This window comes from Leptinotarsa decemlineata, unplaced genomic scaffold, assembly GCF_025532065.1.
Source record: "Leptinotarsa decemlineata unplaced genomic scaffold, Ldec_3_MD MMD2_tig00004307_RagTag_RagTag, whole genome shotgun sequence".
NCBI lineage: Eukaryota > Metazoa > Arthropoda > Insecta > Coleoptera > Chrysomelidae > Leptinotarsa > Leptinotarsa decemlineata.
Genome location: NW_027412606.1, coordinates 3,512,181 through 3,533,549, shown reverse-complemented (window position 1 = coordinate 3,533,549; position 21,369 = coordinate 3,512,181). Strand labels below are relative to the sequence as shown.

At 32.3% G+C, this 21,369-nt stretch overlaps 3 protein-coding genes across 5 annotated transcripts in view; 2 read left to right on the top strand and 1 right to left on the bottom strand.

Moving 5' to 3' along the window:
• Sec31 (COPII coat complex component secretory 31) overlaps window positions 1–2,541 on the top strand; it is a 30,248-nt gene extending 27,707 nt beyond the window's left edge. Inside the window, 2 exon segments of the mRNA XM_023165723.2 lie at window positions 1,696–1,767; window positions 1,822–2,541. Of these exon segments, the coding sequence (XP_023021491.2) occupies window positions 1,696–1,767; window positions 1,822–2,010 (261 nt within the window). The 3' untranslated portion in view covers window positions 2,011–2,541.
• A 3,976-nt stretch (window positions 2,542–6,517) lies between these two features.
• LOC111509865 (mpv17-like protein 2) lies at window positions 6,518–7,356 on the bottom strand. Its single transcript, XM_023165711.2, has one exon. The coding sequence runs from the start codon at window positions 7,255–7,257 to the stop codon at window positions 6,658–6,660; it is 600 nt and encodes a 199-aa protein (XP_023021479.2). The 5' UTR covers window positions 7,258–7,356; the 3' UTR covers window positions 6,518–6,657.
• Window positions 7,357–8,459: 1,103 nt separating this feature from the next.
• On the top strand, window positions 8,460–20,123 carry Mlf (myeloid leukemia factor). Of its 3 annotated transcripts, XM_023165714.2 has the most exons (5): window positions 8,462–8,674; window positions 9,423–10,052; window positions 12,269–12,373; window positions 15,871–15,927; window positions 18,316–20,123. In XM_023165714.2, exons 1-4 carry the CDS (start codon window positions 8,622–8,624, stop codon window positions 15,887–15,889), a joined length of 807 nt encoding a protein of 268 aa, XP_023021482.1. In that variant the 5' UTR covers window positions 8,462–8,621; the 3' UTR covers window positions 15,890–15,927; window positions 18,316–20,123. The 3 variants fall into 3 exon arrangements, with proteins under 3 accessions (XP_023021483.1, XP_023021482.1, XP_023021481.1); XM_023165713.2 differs by lacking the exon at window positions 15,871–15,927 and having other exon boundaries at window positions 8,464–8,674; XM_023165715.2 differs by lacking the exons at window positions 12,269–12,373; window positions 15,871–15,927 and having other exon boundaries at window positions 8,460–8,674.
• The last annotated feature ends 1,246 nt before the right edge of the window (window positions 20,124–21,369 follow it).

Genomic DNA, 21,369 nt, shown 5'->3' with positions numbered 1-21,369 from the left:
CCAGTGGCACCCACGGCCTGATGACTTCGACAATTGCGGAACTACTCAAATGTTACACCCATGCTCAATCCTTAAAGAGATGAGATGGAATCAAAGGATGTAATCTTGCCAGGACCCTGGGAATCTACGCCTTACAGTAGGATTTCTGACTGGCCACTGTCAACTAAGGAAACACCTCCATAATATGGGGCTAGTGGACACACTAGCATGTGTGAACAGGATTATGAGATTGTTATGCCTGTGCGAGTACCCGGAGTTATCGTCAATAAGAGAGTGTGTGTTCGGCGAGTCTTGGCCTACACCTGCCGATATAAAGGAGATGTCTCCCAGCGACCTGTCCACCTTCCTGTAAAGCACAGGATGGACGATGACCTAAGAGGACAACTCCTCGGGAGGATGTACAATGGGTCACATGTGGCCTAAGTGCGTGGGCTTACACTCACCCTCCCTACTCTACAGATACAGAAGTGTGCGTAAGTGTATTATGCAAATTTTAATTTATTTAGTTCCGAGTGGACGTACTGTATGAACATTAATATTTTTAAAATTGTACATATTAATGTTCTTTTACCTTCTTATGACTTGCCATATATACGTTTTGTATCACCAATGATCCATAAATATTATAATTACACTAGCCAACAAATAAGAAAAAAAAATTGCTACTAATATTATAATGGCTATACATGAGACTTTTAAGCTTCCTGACTGCGACTTCGACATCAAAAATTTTCCGTCACGTAAAGATTTTGAGTTATAGTTATTTTTATTTTATACAAAAATTTTCACATTGTAGTTTATTGTGTAAGTGAGGTAACAAAATGTTTTTGGGATCAACAAGAAGTATATTCTTCACGTTAGCTTGACCTGGAATATATTTATCTCTCGTAGGACATTCTTTTACTTGATAATGGCTCTGTGTTGCCCTACTGTTCCAAAGGCAAAGAAAACAGCAAAACTTTGTCAATCCGCCCTAGTAATGGTCCTATGACTTTTAGGTCACCACATATTTGCCACTTACACGTATTATAACTTATTTATTTATTTATATATTCAGTATAAACGGGAAACTCCTGTTTCACAATAATTGAATACAAAATTATATAATTAGTACCCTACACAGTAAAAACCAACTAAAACTGATATATAATCGCATTATCAACCAACCTAGTAAAAACATAATTAAATAGAAAATACATAATCCTTGGCCTCCTGTTTAAAGACTTCCAGAGAGTTATGGAAAAAATTGAGACCTGACTCGTTAGCCTCTCTCAGAATTCTTGATAGAGGACTATAGCGTCCACAGTTTGTCAAGTGCCTGTTCACCATGAAGACAGATGTATCAGCCCTTGTTTCGCGTTGCTTCACCTTAAAATTAATTAAACTGATTCGAATACTGGGCAGAGCCGTTGTGTTGCCAGATTTTAAACAATTTCCCCAATTAGAGGAAAAATCATTTTCGCATTTTGGGACCAAAAATTAACAAAGACCCGCCCTCGGCATTATAGTCGTAAATTGGATGTAAACTAGTGTTATGTTTACATCTGTAAAGAAGAAATTGAAGGTACTGATTGAAGTAAATTATATATGGTAGATTTTTCAAAATGAGCTGTTTTATATTTTGGCTCTCGCGAGAGATTGCCATTGCAGGAAAATTAAAATGACATGAATAGTAATAATTATTTTAACTTTCAGCAAACAAGAAGAAAATTGGAGGACGTAGGTCGAAAACTGGAAGCATTATATGATTCGCTAAGAGAATACAAGGTGATGCTTTCATTTCACTCAAGTAATTCACTGCTGATGAATGTTTTTTTTCAGCTATCCGCCAACACGTTAGGCTCTCTTCATGAAATGGTTCAACTAGTTCAAAATGGCGACTACGCAGGGGGAATGAATTTACATACTCAGTTAGTTTCTGGTCCAGACTTTGCTCAAATAGCCAGTTTTATGCCGGGACTGAAAGTATTATTACAATGTGCTTCACAGTTACAAGTGTATTTAAGATAGAAAATATTTTGTAATTAGTATTTCATTCAAGGTGCAAACAGTGTAATAACAGCGAACTAACATGATTCCATAGAAGACCTGCTGCAATTGTATTAGATAAGAAAGATTTTTTTTGTGTCGAAGATTAAATCGTTTATTTTTATGGTCAAAACGAAACTACAGGTATACATGTATTTAAGAGAATTAAATATATTAAATGAATCTGAATTCACTTATAATCTAATAGAATTTCACAGAAATATGAGACTATAAAAGGTGTTTTATTTTCTGCAGTAATATTTTACTCGATATTACAAATTAATCTTAAAATTGCAGAATATTTCAATCTTCAGCTTCAAAAGATAATTTTTACTTTCAATATTGTTGGTATATAATTTTATGACTATGTTATATATTTTATCGTTCTGTCAACTGAATACTAGGCTTGTTATGAATGTTTAATTTTCTATTCAAATTTCCAGATAATAAAGAGATTGTGAACATATATTGAAAGTTTATAAGGTGCTTTCTAATAAAAAGTTGATAGAAATATTTGTTTGATTTGTTTCATGATATCTTAGGATCAGATGTGCAGGATATCTTTGTAATGAATGAATCTTTATTGAATAGGAAACCTATCCTAATATACATACAATTGAAAAAAAAATCAATAACAAGAGAAGTTTACAACTTGGAAGTTTAAATTTCCTCTTGAAGATGATCACTTGGTTTGGTGTTGGGATAAAACTCCAGTAATAGTTTTAAATCCATTAATTGTTTTCACATCTTTCATGTGATTGAGTAGTTCATTGTATTCTTTCAAACCCTTAGAAAATAAAGATTTCATTGGCTTAGTAAGATTGTATTTTGGTAAGTGAAGTTGTTGTACTGTATTTCCTCTTGTTTGATGATTATGAATTTGATCTGTTTAATCTTCCTCTTGAAGATGATCACTTGGTGATCGAAACACGTGTCAAGGTTTTTAAAAATAACGATTTGGTGTTGGGACAAAAACTCCAGTAATATTGAGATTTAAAGACAATGAAATCATCAAAGTATTCTGGCATCAACTTATTCAAGACCTTAAAAATGAAAATCATAGATGTCAAGTATAATCTCTGTGATACTGATAACCATTTCAATGAGTCCAACATGAAAATAATATTTGTATATCAGTTACACCTTAATATACACATTCCTCGTCGCTGCAATTTCTGTTGACTTGAAATTTTGTAGCAACAAAGGAGTGTAATATACTTTCACAGGAAACGAAGTGAGGTTGAATAATTGCATTATAAACCGTTAATCTAGCTAGAATATAAAGATAGCTCAGATGAGACTCTAGTAAAGAAATATATCTTTTTCGAAATTTTTCTGTAAATATAATCAAAATGGGCATTGAAAGAAAGAGTGTAATGTAGCATGAAACCCAAATAATTAATCTCGTTTACAAATGTGATTTTTTCACTATTTATTGAAAGTATGTATTGGTCCATATTAGCATATTTCATCTTATGTGGTGTAGATAATAGCATTGCTTTAGTTTTATTTATTTTAAGTTTATTGTTGTTTAGATAGGAATGATTGGTTGCTAATGAGTTGTTCATTTGATATCCATATTACAAAAAAAAATAGTCAACTATATTAGATTTAGTGAGACGTCATGTTATTTTTCGTTATCTCTACTTATTTGGACACCAATATCATACGGGTGCATAAAAAATTGCCCGCCATAGTGAATTTGGAGGGATGTCGTGTAATTTTCTGCATTCTTATCAGAAAACACTTTCATTTGAAACCAATATTATGGGGGTGCATAAAAAACTAATCAGCCATATTTCTGCCATATTTGATTTAGTCTCACATCATGTTATTTTTTGTTATCTTATCGTATTTGACACCCATATCACAGGGTGCATACACATTTTCCGCCATATTGAATTTAGACAGACGCCATTTCATTTTCTATAGTAAATGTTCAGTAAGAGGCGATAATATTACCAATACCAAAAAATAATCCTTCAGAAATGAAAGATTTACGGGCTGTCAGTGTTCTTGCCAACATCAAAGAATACCCGGGAGAGTTGTTGAGCAACAAAGTAGCGAGTTTCTTTCAATTAATAAAATCCTTCCTGCACAGCAGTCAAGATTTTGATCTATTCATAGCTGTGAAAGCATTTTTTCGTCTTTATATCTGTTTAAAATCTGTGTAATATGATTAGATTACTCAAAAGCTTTTGACACAGTGAACCATCAAATGCTTCTATGTAATCTTCATTTCATTGGTTTCAATGATGACGCGATAGATATTTTACGGAATGACATTTCAAGTCGTTGACAAGGCATTTAAATCGCTGATAGCATATCACAAGTTATTAGTATACCATCTGGTATAGTTCAGGGTTTGATCTTAGGACCTTCACTATAGTATATACTCCAAACTTTGCAAGTGTTATAAAGCTTACCAAGATATATTTTTATGCTGACAATACTTAGCTTTACTACTCCTTCAAATAAACTGACTTCAATGACGCCATCAATATAATTAGTAGTGATATATCTCATGTAGTAGAGCAATCTAAAAGTCATTCTCTGAAAATGAATAGAGACAAAACAACGTTTATGTGTTTTGGTGATGAAAGAATCTAACTGAATTGAAGAGTATTATATTCATCGCCTGATGACGCCAACTTGGTTGGTGAAACGCGCGTCAAGAAGAGTATTGAATTGCTTGGGTTGGGGAAAATAACTCATTTTTAGATAATTTTTTTGGAAAAATAACTTTTACTTATTTAGAACTAATAATTTTGTTCAATAGTTTATGGTTTGAGTTTTAATTTTCAGCAAAAATGTTAATAACCATTGAATTTGAATCAGGCCAACCTTGCTTATAAGTATCCATAATAAGATAAGATATTTATTCACCTTTGAAAATTTTCACAGAAAAACAGTATGTTACAGTAGTCACACAACTGTTTTTTGTTTAGGTACGTCACAAACTTCAAAAAATATTTAATAATAAAAAAATATGTTAGTATATGAAAAATTCGATATTTACATATATAAAATCAGTCACATTTATACATATATGAGCAGTTATCACAAAATATGTAGTCCACACTCTGGGCATGCAAAAATATTAGTATTTAGACCCATGAATGAAGAAAGATTTAATTTATATCATATAGTGGATTCAGCAGCATTGATTGTTTTAGTTGGTATTTAAATTTTTCAGTTGTGTAATACTTCCATTCCACTGGTATTTGGTTGTACAGTTTCATTGGCAAATATTCACTTTGTATTTTTGTTTTTTCCTTATTTACTTCTGACATTCTATATTGATTTTTATTTTGTGTATCATGTCCATGAAGATCTGTTCCCAAAATATATTTATCTTTATTTTGATGTATCCATAGAATTGCCTCCATTATATATATATACAAGGTGATGTCAAGATTTTCATTTCAATAAAAATTGGCTTAGCGTGAGATCTGTTGCCCAAATTGGCATGATTCTTATAATCTTCTTTTGGCTCACCAATAGTTGACGACAAGCCGGGCTTGTTCCCCACAACAGAACCCCATATACAAGATGGCAATGTACCATATCATAGTAAACAGTCTTCAATACTTCACTAGATAGTACTTCCCTGAGATTTCTCAAAACAAATATAGCCTTTTTTGAGTTTCATTTATATGTATTTTCCAATTCAGTTGAGCATCAACATGAAAACCCAATAGCTTAACTGTTGTTTCATCGTCAAGCGCTTGCCTATTTTTCGTGAAAGTAATGTTTTTTGTTTTATTTTTGTTTAAGGACATAACGTTTGAATTTGAAAAGTTTTTCATTTTCAATAATGTTTCCTCTGACTTACGTTCTATCTCACTCAAGTTTTTGTCCTGTAACAAAAGAGTAGACTCATCTGCATACATAAAAACATCAACAGTATCAATAAATGTTGGTAAGTTGTTTATGTATATGATGAATAATAGGGGACCTAGCACTGAGGCACCCCATGTTTGACTTATATAGTTTTTGATGTCTTATTATTTAGTGATACATATTGCTGTCTGTCTTTTAGGTATGACTCGATGAGATCTAATGCTGTTAAATCAATAATACTACCACCAACAACTTGTGTATGAATCCACTCTTAGATTTTCATTAATCTACCATATAATGGTTAGAAATGAACTATGTATCATGTCAGTTTTTATGTAATGTGTCAGCCTCTGCTAATTTCCAAAGCGAATCCTATTGTAGCTGGGTTATGGTGCCAAATCAATCTTATCAGCCGCTAAGAAATGGCAATAATTACTTATCAAGATTCTATCCATGGGATCGATAGAAGGGTCTGCTGTACAACCAGTGTTCGAAATGGGAAATTGCTTGCTGTCTCTATCTGCAAATATCACAGAAGAAAGGCAACTGTAAAATAACAGAGCCCAAAAAAAAGACGTCAACATATCAGTTAGTTTTTCTTGAGATTCTAATATAATTCACCATTGAACTGAATAATAACAACTAATTAGCGTCAATAAAATTGTATTTTCAACTGGGTACCAATATACAAAAGGATATACAGATACCTATCACAGATATTATGTAATTCTTGAGGGACAATAAGGTTTGAAAATACTTTAGTTGAATTTCTCTACATATCTGCCATTATTCTGAACTACCTTTTGTGAATTTAACCCTAGATGTATAAATATCATAACCTAAGGAAATTGTATTATCGAATAACACTCTGAATTTATTGGGTAACAGGTAAAAGTTTATGAATTGTGCTGGTGGCCAAATGACCCATTCTGCTGCGTAAAGTTTCCAAGCTTTCTGCTTTATTTCTTCGATAAAGGCATCTTTTTCTGTTCCCTCCAGATATCCTATAGTTATGAAAAATGTTGAAATGCACAAAGGAGAACCAACAAGTTGATCAACTATGATTTTTTTCATTACTATTCTCAATGTATAACCAGGAAGAAATTTGTCCAAATATTTGTACCAATGATGACATATAAATCCGACTGTTAGTCCAGAAACTGACATATGCCATGTTCTTAAAGGATTCCATTTCTCTATCTCATCATTCATGATTTCATAGCGCTGCTCTATTGCATCTCCCAAGCCAGATAAAGATACTGAAATCCCTAGATTCGTCAATAGTAGATATTTCTCACTGAAGGCGCTCTTGAAAACTCTTTTGAATTTTGGTAGTAAATTTGAAGCTATAAATTTTACAAGATACTGCCCCTCACTACAGGCCATTTCGAATTTAATTATATAAATATGTTTACATTTCAAAAACCTTCAGGTTTCAGAGGTTAGAGGTAGAGGTTACGAAAAAAAAATTCACTTCTTCTTTTTTTTTGTATATTGTGTATCGGAATAGACGACATCTAGATTTCATAACTTCAACGTCAGACTCAAGGAAAACATTGATTTTTTCCAAGATTAATACAAATACCATGTAAAATATTTTGACGATAACACTCTACGGCACTTTTAATTATTCATAAAATAAAATTCCTCATTCCACTCAGAGAGCCGCATACCACTGTTTATATTTCGAAACGAGCCTTGTATGAACACAGTATATGGTTTTCAGCTTCCACATCGAAAATAATTTAGTAATTGACTAATCAATAACACGATAACTGTAACAAAAGTAACAAACAATAAAATATTTTTCAGGTAATCGCTGTCAAAAATTTTGATTAGTAGCGTTTGGGACACAACTTTCATGAACATTGGGTGGACGACATCCGGGAATCACTTACCTGACCTGTTTTGCAAGGGCATGAACATACAATTTTATTAACGTACTTCACTCTTTGGAGATGCCAACAAAAGGTATTTGGAAAAAGAGAGGACATTATATAATGAGAAACTTTGTAGAGGAATTCTCTATCTTACGCAAATATCACATTATTCAACTTCGTAAACTGTTTCGCTTTCCATTTCAAATCTAGCATTATATTTCAATTAACGGATCATTGCCTTATACAATACTTCACTCAATAAATTTTGAGAGACTTTTTGTTGAATTACCAAGTATGATATCAAGCAGAAATATCAATGCTAATGTCACTTTGACAGTTCTTTGATTTCCTTAACAGGGTATGCAACGCCACCTTTGAAAAATTATTCCCTCGAACAATAACTTATATTTCAATTTTTTATTGCCAATTCCAAAATACGAATCATGAAGTTATAAAATAACAATAAAAATTAATTGGCGACTTTATTGATTCTAGTGGCGCATTTGCTTTTTCAGCTGCAGGAAAACCCGGAACAAAGATCTGATGTAACCGAGTCAACAGATCTGTCGATCATAGCGAGATAAACGTGCGCTGGGTTATGTACTAAGCGAACATACCTACCTATTGCAGAGCAGCTAAATGTTCGGTTCTTGTATAGTCACATTTTCAACAGTGTATATTATAGAAAGCACCTTCTCACGCTGACAACATTGGCAGTGATTGACAATTTTGTGACGTGATAGTGACAATATAAGTAGATATAACTGAAGAAAATCGGAAAGCGATCAAGTAGGCAAGAGACATTATCAATTTTGGATGTTACTGGTTTTCCAGTATTCATAATCATTCAAAGTGTCGGGAGTACAAGACATGTCCGTTTTCGGATCTTTAATGGGTGACATGGAAGACGATCCTATTTTCGGGTAAGACACTAACAGTAAATAAAATACCACTTTCTAAACACTAGACGGCCATGCTGTTTTCTAGAATATATACATTCAGGCTCGACTGGGCGGTAAATTCAACTTACCGTCTGGATTTCCGTAGGGAAACATAATTTTGTCAAGGAAAATATTACAAATTTTTTATTTATTAAATAAAATTTCATTATGTGAAGTTTTTGTATCATATTTACTAATCCCCTATAACTGTCAAAACATTAGTACTGTTTTGTTGAAATATAGTGATAATTCATAGTTTTTTTGGTATTAGAATTTTTTATCACAACAATCATATTCAGCCAATAATCTTGAATGTTTGAATAAACCTCGAAATGTGTGATTTTTGACATGTATATACCATGACTAAATGTAAACCAATTGAGAAAGTTCTTAATTTCAAAACATTGTAACTAATTATGTGAACATGATTTTCCTATTTTTACAAAATTTCCTGAACTATGATAATTAGGAAAAAACTGCAATAGAGTATTTTGTTAATTTCAAAAAGACTATAATTAACTTATTGGAGAAGAACAAAAAAGATTCTGAGTTTTTCAAGAAAAAAATTCTAGTTTCTGTAATAATTCCTGATATTTTGAAAAACCACTAGTGTAGTATGTTGTTCAGCTCCTTAATAGAAACTAAAAAAAACATGAGTTTTTTCAGTATTTTTAGTGTGAACCGTTAAAACGAATAATCTCCCTGCCTTAATAATTGCTAACTATTTCAGGTCTCATATGAGGCATATGCGCCAGATGAACAATATGATGAATTCACTCTTAGCTGACCCTTTTGCTATGATGAGAGGACCAATGATGGGATTCGGAGATTTTGACAATAGAGCTTTGACACACCGTCACAACATGCATAATTCTTTAATGTCTCCTTTCTCTATGCCAATCATGCCAAATTTCAATAGACTTTTAAGTGGGTCTCTTGACTCAATACCTAATTCTGGAAATTATAGTAGTTCAAGTACAGTCATAAGTATGACTTCGGGTCCTGATGGACGCCCCCAATTATACAAAGCAACATCAAGTACAAGAGTTGCTCCTGGAGGCGTCAAAGAGACTCAGAAGACTGTTACCGATACAGTTACAGGAACTAAGAAAATGTCCATTGGCCATCATATTGGCGACAGAGCACATATAATTGAAAAAGAGCAAAATATGCATACTGGCGATAGAGAGGAGAGGGAGGACTTGATTAATATAGACGATGACGAGAAGGAGGAATTCAACAATGAATGGGAGTCTAAGACAAGAAGATCAGAAATACCTAGGATCACACCAGGTTCTTCCAGAAACAGACACTCTTACGGCAGTCATGCTTCTATTCCAGCTATAACAGCAGGTCCTAGGTAAGTTGTACATACATACAACATTCCAGCTGCTCAGGTGATGATTGTTTCTATTTGTTATGAATAATTTTGAGATTTCAATCTTTCTACCTCTATATTGCTGGAAACCTCAAGACAAGTTTCAGTTCTCCAGATGGAATTCTTTTTAAATATTTTTAGGTTCTAAGATCTACAAATTTTACTGCGTGATGAAGTTAAAAGTCATTGTAATAAGAAGAAGAACTTTATTTATTTAGTAGGACACGTCCTAATATAAAAATGAAAAAAATAGCTATTCAAACATGTTTCTAGACTAATAGTTATATGATAAAAAGAAACGAAAGACAAATACTAAAAAATAAAATAATGCACTTAAAGTATATAAATTCGTGTGAACAAGATTGATTATTTTGTAATACATTCTGGTGATTTATAGTGACTGGATGTGTTTACTGATCCTCGTTTTAATGTAAGCAACAAAGATTGAAGGGCCCAAAATGGAGCTTTGGGGTACACTGTTAGACTTCACTGTTTCTACAATGCTACAGTTACCAGACTGAGTCATGGCCGGTGGGAGAAAACGTACATACATACACATAAACAAATTAGATAACAAGTTTGTATTAGCGATATTTTTAGATTTGAAGAGAGCTTTTGAAATAACTATCTTGAAGGCAAAAAACAAAGAGTAAGAATTAATGGTACAATTTCAAATGAAATATTAAACGATAAAGGGTACCCCAGGGAAGTATTTTGGGCCCCTGTACAGAAAATGAATGTGATATTGCAAAAAGTTGACAAATATATAAAAATTAATGAATCGAAATTGAATGTGAGTAAAACTACTGCCATGATCCTCACTTCAAAATACAAATATAAAAAAAATCATACTAGATCATAAACCAGATAAATATTTCTATTAATGATGAAAATATAAAAGTGAATAATACTGTAAAATACTTAGGGTTTCAACTGGACTGCAATCTCACATTTGAAGAACATTTTCAATACATACATAAGAAATTTTCGAAAAAACTATTTTTACTGTAGAATTTCAAAGCATCTGTCTTTAAACACAAAGATGTTAGTCTATAAAACAATTATACAACCACACTTTGATTATTGTGCTTCGATTTTATACTCTTTCAATTTGAACAAACAGGCACAACTCAAAAACTACAAAATAGAGGAATGAGAATTATATTGAGAGGAAACTGATATACTCCCATAATTACAATGTTAACAACCCTAAATTGGCTTTCGGTATCCCAGAGACTTTTATGCCAGACAATATTTGTGCATAAAATTGTTGATGATTTAACTGGAACATATCTTAAAAAATCTATTTTTTTTAATTATGATATTCACAAATATTACACTAGACATAATCTTGACAATTTTTTTCAAAAACTACACCTCACGATTTGATCTCCACAAACTTTATTTGAAAAAATATAATCACAACATGTTTCACTAGCTAGTGAGGTGTAGTTTTTGAAATTACTATGGATCTTCATCAAGTAACGGTCGAATCAATCAGAAAAATAATCTTGACATACATATTTATAGAACTAATACCAAAATCAATATGAACTCAGTATATGTCAAAGGTTTTGTTACGTACAACAAATTGCCTCATTCAATTAAATCAGCTTCAACTTTAAAAAGGTTTAAAACTGATCTACTGCATCATATTTATAACAAATGTAACTGAAGGTATTACTAATAAGATGATAAGTCATGATTTTTGGAATAATTATCAATTATTTGTTAGTTATAATTTTGTTATTATATATTAGGAATGTATCCTACTTACCAAATAAATGTTATTATTATTGTATTGAGGGAGGGGCTTCTCCCCGGCCATGACTTAGTCTGGTAGCTGTAGCTGTGATCTGTTCTTTATAAAGAATTTCATTCTACTGTAACTCATACATTTTTTTTTGACTTCCCTTTATTGATTTGTATATGCCTCCACTGAACTTAAACTTTCTTGAGGAAATATTAGTTTTTCCCTACTATGATTTTGAACTGTATGTATGTAATTTTTTTGTGTCCACAGTGTTCACTGTTTTGAGATGGGACTGATATCGAAATGTTTTTTCAATCTGTTTGTATATAGAAAATCAATCCTGTATATACACCTATGCACATAATATTCCATCTTATTTATGCACTTGTATTTTTTTTGCAATTTTTTTTGTGCTAAATGTTGTTTTCATTGCGTGCATGTGTAGTACTCGTCGGCACAGGGATAGAACTTCATCGGCCAGTCCATTGGTGTCAGCACGTAGAAGTATAAGGCCTCCCAAGCTAGCGTTACCTTCGACAAGTTCAACTAGGTAGGGATAAAGTTTGTTTAATTTTCAGTGAAAAGTTGTTATTGAATGAAACATCTAACAGATTTACATAATCTAAAATGAATTTTACTAGAAAGGTTATAAAGACAGTGAAAGTTGCAAGTTTTCCAGCTTCTAATTCAGTTAAAAAATTTAATTTTTGTTGGATAAATGTGCCTGTTTTTGTCTAGATCCGGGGTCTCCAAACTTTGAAGCCTTAGGCCATAATGATTTTTTCAGTTTGTTCCAAGGGCCAATTTCTGCCCTTAACTATATTTCTAGACTAGGATAATCTCAAAGTGCGTGACCTAAGCAAACTTACGATTTTTTGCATTTCAATTATTATTGTGTATTGTGACACACGACATCTAGTGGCGAGTAGTGGTACTATGCACTATCTTTTTCAGCTACCCGCTAGGTGGCATTAGGCGTAATTAAATATTTGGAATTACCGCGTTGGTTCGAGAAAGTTCTGGTTCTAGCTAGTGTATTCCGATCACCTCGAGATGGCAGTAATAATTGCATATAAAAAGGCTGGCGGCGCATTTGCGAGTTGGTCTGCGTAAGAAAGGCGAAGGAAGCGAAACTGTCTATTGTGAAATAAAGTAACACCCGTGTGATTTGTTAGTATGGAAAAGAAGCAAAAAATCGACAGTGAATGCAGAACGTTCCAAGGAAAATGGAACTTTCAGTATTTTGTCATTGAGTCCAGTAATAAGGCGCTATGTTCAATTTGTAATGAAACCATAGCTGTTCTCAAAGACTATAACATTAAACGACACTATGAATCGAAACATCTTCAAAGTTACTCCAAGTATACAGGAAGTTTGCGGCAGGAAAAATGATAAAAGAATGCTTGATTGCAGTAGCCGAAGAAATATGCCCCGAAAAGGTAAATTTATTTAAAAGTGTCAGTTTGTTAACACCGTGGCTCGGAGGTTGCAAGACATCGCAGAAAATATATCATCTCAACTGTCTGACAAAAATGGACATCATGAGTGGTTTTCTCTACCATTGGATGAGTCAACGGATGTGTCAGATACTGCTCAGGTGTTGATTTTTATTCGCGGAATAGATAAAAGCTATGAAGTGTATGAAGAACTTCTTGATATTGATAGTATTCACGGCACGACAACTGGGGCAGATATTTTTAAGGGAATTGAAAATGCCATTGATAAAAAAAACCTTCGATGGAGAAATTTGAAATCTATAACAACTGATGGAGGCAAAAATATGTATGGTAAAAATAAAGGAGTGGTTGCACTTGTGTCAAAGGCTGTAGAAAATGATGGTGGTTCAAAACCATTAGTCTTACATTGTATCATTCATCAACAGTCCTTGTGCGGAAAATGTTTGGATATGTCTGAAGTTCTAAAATCAGTCATATCAGTTGTTAACTTCATCAGATCCACTGGGCTGAATCACCGACAATTCCGCGAGTTTATTCAACAGATTGGAGAAAATGATTTACCATATCATACACCCGTACGCTGACTTAGTTGCGGAAAAGTCCTTAAGCGCTTTTTTGAACTTCGAGCAGAGATCGAAATTTTTTTAAATGAGAAGCAGCGCCCTTTTTGCCGATTTAGAAAATAGTGAATGGATGTGGAAGTTAGCCTTCTATGTCGATTTGACAAATCATATGAACGAACTGAATTTGAGATTGCAAGGAGAAAATCAGCTTCTCCCTGATTTATACACCAATATCAAATCCTTCAGGCAGAAAATAATACTATTTCAATCGCAATTACGTAAAAAAAATTTCACACATTTTGAAACATGTGAAATATTCAGCCACACTACAGAGACTGAATTTCCCGTCAATTTTGCAATCGAAATTTTGAGTGCTTTGAAGATAAATTTTTATAATCGTTTTTCAGATTTTGATGTCATTGCTAATGGAATTAAGCTTTTTCAAAATCTTTTTGATTCTGACATTGAAACCCTGGTTCCAGAAGTCCAAATGGAAATTATTGATTTACAGTGCAGTGATATGTTTGAGAACAAATAATAAAATTCATCTTTGTTGGAATTTTATAAGAGTCTTTCACTGGAACAATGTGATAATTTGCATAAATTTGCTCGTGGGTTGTTTTTTGTTTTTAGTACTACTTGTGTGAGAAAACGTTTTCCAAGATGAAGTACACAAAGAATGTTTACAGATCTCAATTAACCGACGAGCATCTTAAATCTCTTTTGATAATTGGTACACGTAAAATTGATCCACAACTACAAAGTATTGTCGGTGGAGAATCACAATTACATAAATCTCATTAGTGTTTTTGTTTTACTGTGATTCATTTCAATTATTTGTTACTTATTAATATGCTTAAACTTACATACACAAGTTAAGTTTTCTTTGTCATCATTTCTGTCATTAAGTTTTACCTTGCAAGTAAATAAAACCGAGTAATTATTCTGTGTTTTCTTCTTCAACTTATCACAGCAATAGTAACAACAATTAGGTAATCATTGGCTGTCGTGGGCCAGATTGATGACAGTAAATCATTGGCTGTCGCGGGCCGTAGTTTGGAGACCCCTGGTCTAGATGATGGGTATTCAATTCAATTAATTTCTCTTATATAAACTTGTGTCTTTGGAAATAAAATTGTAGAATGTGAAAACAAAGATATCTCAACATCATTAGGAGGACCAAGAAGCAGACAATTTAAAATATTTTCGTTCATCTACTAACAAATATCTAAACTGTAAACTATTTCTTTGTTTTCTATTAGTTTTGCATTAATTAGCACTAACTTGCACGGTCTCCTGGAATATTTGTCACCAACATATTACCATAAGGTTGATTTCAAAAAAATCACTTTTGAAACAAGGCTGGAAATGTATTTCATTGAAAAAATATGATATGTCTCAAATTTTTATCAATTTTTTGCTTTCATCTATTGGCTCCTGTAGTACTCCAAGAAAAAAAACAATTTTTTGCCCTCCCGTCTGCCAGTGACGTTCCAGGTTCAAGTTAGAATTGGTATGAATTATGAAGGGCAGTGTCCTTTATACCAGGTCTTAAAAAAATTTGGTGAATGTAGAAATTCTATAATTTTTATCTTTAATAGAATTAGTTTACAATGTTTAGATGAATCGTGATTAAAACATTTGTTTCGTTCGTAATTTGAATGGATATTTCATCTATTCAATTTTGAAATAATTTTTACAAGTGAGACATTGTGTTCTGCATCACTTGTAACTCTCGGCTGTCTTTATTACCAATTGAATAATTGCATTTCACCTAATAAAATTTTGCCAAATAACATTATCACTCAACTTCTCTTTATGGTTTTAATGTACTGTTTTTTTGGTACACATGCACTTATTGCATTTACCATTTAACAAAAAGCTTTCATTTGATTAACAGTTTAAAGTATTTTCATCTCTCTAACTTTTCTCAAGAAAATTTTATCGAGAATATTCATTTCTTTTCACTAAGTCATTCATATCAATAAAAGTGGACAATCACATTCATCGGGTTGGTATTATTACAGGTTGTCAAGATATCATTAAATGTATTAGTAAGACTAAACATCTCGACCGCTTAGCAAGTAAGTATTCGGTCACGATCATTCATATACATTGAGAAAGGTTAAATGATTCCAGTTTTATATATTTTTTTCTTTGTGAAAAGTAAAGCAATATCATTACCTGAAATTGCAAATCTGTTGATCAGCCCCTATTCATCACTAATTGAGAACTGTAGAGTTATTCAGACATACAAATTGGAATCATCATGAAAAAAATATATCATTTTGATACCATTTAGTTTAGATAGGTAGAAAAAAACCACTAATGCTTACATGTTGCTTGTTTAAAAGCTTTTCTCTTCTCAATTGTGTATACAGGGTGTCCCGGTTCTTGACGATAAACCTTGGGGTGGTGAAAGCTGAGGTCATGACTAGCTCATAACAGGAAAAAAGTTTAGGTAAAAGTGTTTTCGTTTTCGAGATATCGGAAATTTTGTTTTTTCGAAAATCGGCGACTCTGTTTGACTGTTTGACTCTTACAGCAAAAAAAACTATTTTGTATAGCTAAATAATATCCGCACACGACAGTAATACCAAAAGCTTGCGATCATTGGAAATAACTGGAAAAAAATAAAATAAAATAAATTTTGAAATGAAACAAATTTTTTGGTCAACTTTGACCTATCACAGTGAAAAAAAATGTACTGTGCTTGGCTGAAAAGTATTTCAGAAAGTTGGCGCATTTAATAGAGATTCCAAAATGGTGTAATAGTTAACTTTCTATCAGACCTCCAAGAAAATATCGAAGCTAGAAGGAAAAAGGTATTAAGAATCCAAGAATAAATGGCAATATCAATTATCACAAAACATTAGCACTGGGTGAAAAACATCCACAAAATAAAAAATGATGTCTCAAGAAATAACAAAATATTGAAGGTAGAAGAAAAAAAAATTTTTTCACCCTCCGTAATTTTTCAAGGAAAATTTATTTGTGGTTCAGAACTCAGTTCTGAACCAGGAAAGCTCTCCATGAAGCCGCCCCAGTTCGACGGAAAAACTCTTTGGGCAAGTTACCGCCGACAATTTGAAGCTGCGGCCAGAGCGAATGGATGGAATGCAGGAGAAAAGGCGGTAGCATTAACATTGGCGTTGCGTGGAGAAGCAACGAATATCCTGCTATGTTTTTTAACACTTTCAATAAAATTTTCAACGTCCTGCTTCACGAACATGCTTATATTATTATTAGAATGCTTATTTTCATCAAATTCATCCAATAGTGCATGTTTGGCTATTTGGTAAATACTAATTGTTTTTAATTTTCAAACACACAATTTTTTTACTTTTTTAAATTATGTTCAAGAATTTGTTTGATCGATTATCTATTTATTTTGAAGAAATTCATATTGAATATAGGAAAAAGAAAATAAGTTTTGTCTGATTTCTACTGAGCTTATTATTTGTTATGACCTGTTTTGGTTTGTTAGACCATTCTCAAGTACAGCTTGTCAAATCTAGGAAGAGGCTTGATGATTCTTTCTCGCTCCCCAGTCTTCTTACGAACGCACATCTATTGGGCGGGACCATAACGGAATTCAGAAAGCTCTTCCTACATTTGACTAGCTGATACATAAGATACGTCGTTTAATATATAATGATTCAGTCAGTTACCTAAAATAACAAATTTTATCTGAATTATCAAAACCAATACTACAACAATAACTAATTATCTTTTATAATAAATCACAATTACCGACTGTTGGGCCATCGGATGTCTGCTTCCACGTAGCCCCGCTGGATACGGGAATGACAGAATCACTTGTGGTTCTAAAATGGACCCCTGTGGTACCCCAAGGATAATATCTTGAATATCAGATACTGCATTATGCACAGTCACTACCATTTTCCTATCTTCCATAAAAGATTTTAACCATTCCAGAAGGAACCCTCTAATGCCAATGTTATATAACTTACTAACCATTATGTCACTATTTACCGAATCAAACGCCTTAGCCAAGTCAAATAATATTGAAAGTACGTACTTTCCCTTATCGATCTCATTGTAAATAACCTCGAATTTTCTAGCAATAGCAGTCTCAACTGATCTAGCTTTTCTAAAACCATGTTGATGATCGGTTAGAATCTTGTATTTTTCGAGAAACGCCATAATTCTATTTGCTACTATTTTTTCAATAAGTTCAATAAGAACATATTTAAGGACTTTTCTTGACAAAATGTATCAGTTACTTGAGAAACCGAAACCAGTTGTAACAAATAATAAATTATTATTTTCTTTATTCTATGTTCAAGAAGGTATACCCTGCTTGGTATTGCTGTTTTTGCAAAATTAGAACAATTCTGCTAATCTCATGAAACACTTCTATGATCACTAACTTGTATTTCAGTTTTAGGGGAAAATGATGAATTTTCAGGTATTTATGATTTTAGTTGAAAATATTTTGTTCATTTCAGTGCACCAGGAAGACATCCCTACAGCCCTCCGAATCAACATCATCAGCAACAGAGGAAGTCCAAGTCTCTTAAAACATTTTCCAGTTCTCCATCTCCGCCTCCCTCACATTAGGTTTTCAACCAATTTTTTTTCTGAAAATTAGTTTCTGAAAGCACAGTTTTCATTATCACTTCTTAATAACTGTAATAAAAAACTTAACTTGAAAATGAATTCTTTTATATTGCAATGAAAAAATGTAAAAAGTTTTATAAAATAGTTTCTATCTAAATTCCAATAGATTTTCTGTTTTTGTAACTCCGGTATTTTTCCAAAAATCAGCTTTCTATATGAAACTATTTCATTTTGATTTAATTTGATTTGATTTCATTTGATTATGTTTTATCTATTTATTTAATTGATACACAAATTCCAAAAAATAAGAATAAAACACTAATGAGGAGACAGATATAGACAGTAATTGTAGTACTTGAAGATTGTGTTTAAAATAGCATCTAAGTGACTCTTAACTCTTATGTTATGCTACAAAGTAAAACTAATTATTATAAATTTGCAGTTATGTATAGAGAGTTAGGAAACAATTTAGTCAGTGTATCTATTGGTGTTCTTATATTTTGATAAATTCAAAGTAATTTTCGAAGTTAAATTTTTTTGAGTGTGATTTCTGGCAACAATTGGATATTTGCATCTGATTCCTTCTACCTGTAACAAAAATTACAATTGTCTCCGACCTCAAAATCGGCAATGAAGCAAAAGTTATCCATCAGATGCCGATCATATAAAACACTTACTAATAGTCATAACCTCAAACTGTGATCCAATTTTAATAGTCGAAAAATTGCCTTTCATTTCAAATTTCCATAATTTTTTCATTAGAAAATAACTTATTCGTACATAAATATAATTCAATGAGAAAGGATCTTCAACAAACACAATTAGTGTTACGTATTCATAAAAACACTTTGTGAGGTTTCCACTTCATGGTTTACAAAACCCTGACACGTGTTTCGCTATATAATAGCCTCTTCAGGCGTCACAACACTCTTCAGGGGCGTCAGTATTGTGACACCTAAAGATGCATTGTATAGCGAAACACGTGTCTTGGTTTTGTAAACTGTTGAGTGGAAATCTCACAATGAAGTGTTTTTTGAATAGTTTATAATGTATTTTCACCAAATATCGGTTAATTCTATCATATTTTTCATAGAACATTAAATTAATGACAGAAAAAGTAGCTGGAGCCATAGAAAACCTCAATTTGGTAGAAATCTTTGAAAATTGTTCATAAGGAGACTAAAAGTTATATAATTTTGTTGTAAATACATCTGATGAAAACAGAAAGCTGTCTCTTGACATGCGTTTTGCTGTCTGGGGGCGGCATTATCAGGGGATATTTAACTCTGGTGGATTGGTATAGATATAAGGTATTTCTGTTGAATAACTATGAGTATTAAATTAGTGTCATTTCTCTTCAACTGATGCTGGGGGTTTCAAGTACTAGCAGTAGTTTTGTTATATTTCTGCAATATTTAATGATCATTATCTGGTTAACCAATGGTAATAATGTTACAGCAGTCTGTGAATTTCAGATGGATTTAAGTTGCCAAATTTAGTCGAATGAAATCTAACTTGTGCTTCTACAATTGAACACTTATGTCTTCATGGAAACTTTGCTTTCAAAAACTTTGTATTTTTCTCTACTTATCTGAAAACCCATGGGTTTTAGCGGCGGCACAATTTTTTCTGTGACCTATTCAGGTGTATTATAATTGTACGTTGTTTGAAAGGAATATATTTTAATTTTCTGTAAGAGTTACTTTTTATTCCTTTTCAGGACTGTGATTGATTCAAATAGACCCTTGTCCTCATTAAGAGTTTGGAAAATATCTTCTAACAGGTCCTATCTCAACAATATGATGAAAAATGAAGCTAACTTTTATGTACAGTGTACAAAGTGCTCTCTTTTTTGTAGTTTTGAATTTGGTTCTTGTAGATATCCAACTTTTAATAGCTTGATATGAGCTCATTCACTGTAACGTAGAACATGAGTTTTTTAAAATTCAGGCAAGATTATTCATCAATGAGACATTTAAAGTGTAGAAGAATTCTAATTTTCAATAGAAGCCTTTAGATAATTCAACTTTTAAGTTAAATAAATTTGAATTTGTATGTATTATATGGAATGGAAGTGAGTAAAAACTTGTACGTTCAAGATAGTATTCAATAATTAATGTATAATTGACAGTATTCATTAATTAATCTTTTCTTCATTATGATTTCCTACCACTTGTAATGGCTGCATCGTTCAAGTCATTATTCAATAATTTTTTAGTCGGTTATAAAAATAAATCTTCCTATATTGAGCAAGAAGTTGGGTAACTTGAATAACCTACAAAAGATTCATCATTCAATAGCAATTTCATAAGCTATTATTTTTCAACTTTTCTGATGTTTTCCAAATACTTATTTCTTGTAGTTTCTAGATGATTTTAGTATTATTGTAAATTGTCTGCACAGTGGGGTATTATTGCTGTTGTTTACTGTATGTATTTTGTGTGGCTATATTTAGAAGAGATTGAGAGCAAATCTACAAGAACTGGTATGTGATTCGAGAAGGACAAGTTCAGTAAGAGGAAAAGAGAAGTTGTTTTGTTCAAGAACGACAAAGGAAAACATTGATTTTTTATTACTATTGATATACCGACAGTGCTGAAACGAAATCAGTGTGTATCACTGCTGTGAACATTTTTTATTCGAGCTCTCTCTCCTTTTCACTGAATTGTAAGTTGAAGTCGATCTCTTACCAGATCTGTATATATTTCATAGTAAGTTCTGTAATGTAAAATATTCAATTGAACTGTTCTTGCTTTAGGTTAAATTAAAATAAAATTATATTCGACAAATGTGTTTTATTATCAAAATTAAAACTTGTTTCAAAACAGAAAAAGATACAAGTGAAAAAAGCTATTTCATTCTGAAGCAATTGGAACTAAAAGTTGTAGTGATTGCTTGTCCCTATTAATGTCTGCATTAGGGGTTTTATATATTTGTGTAAA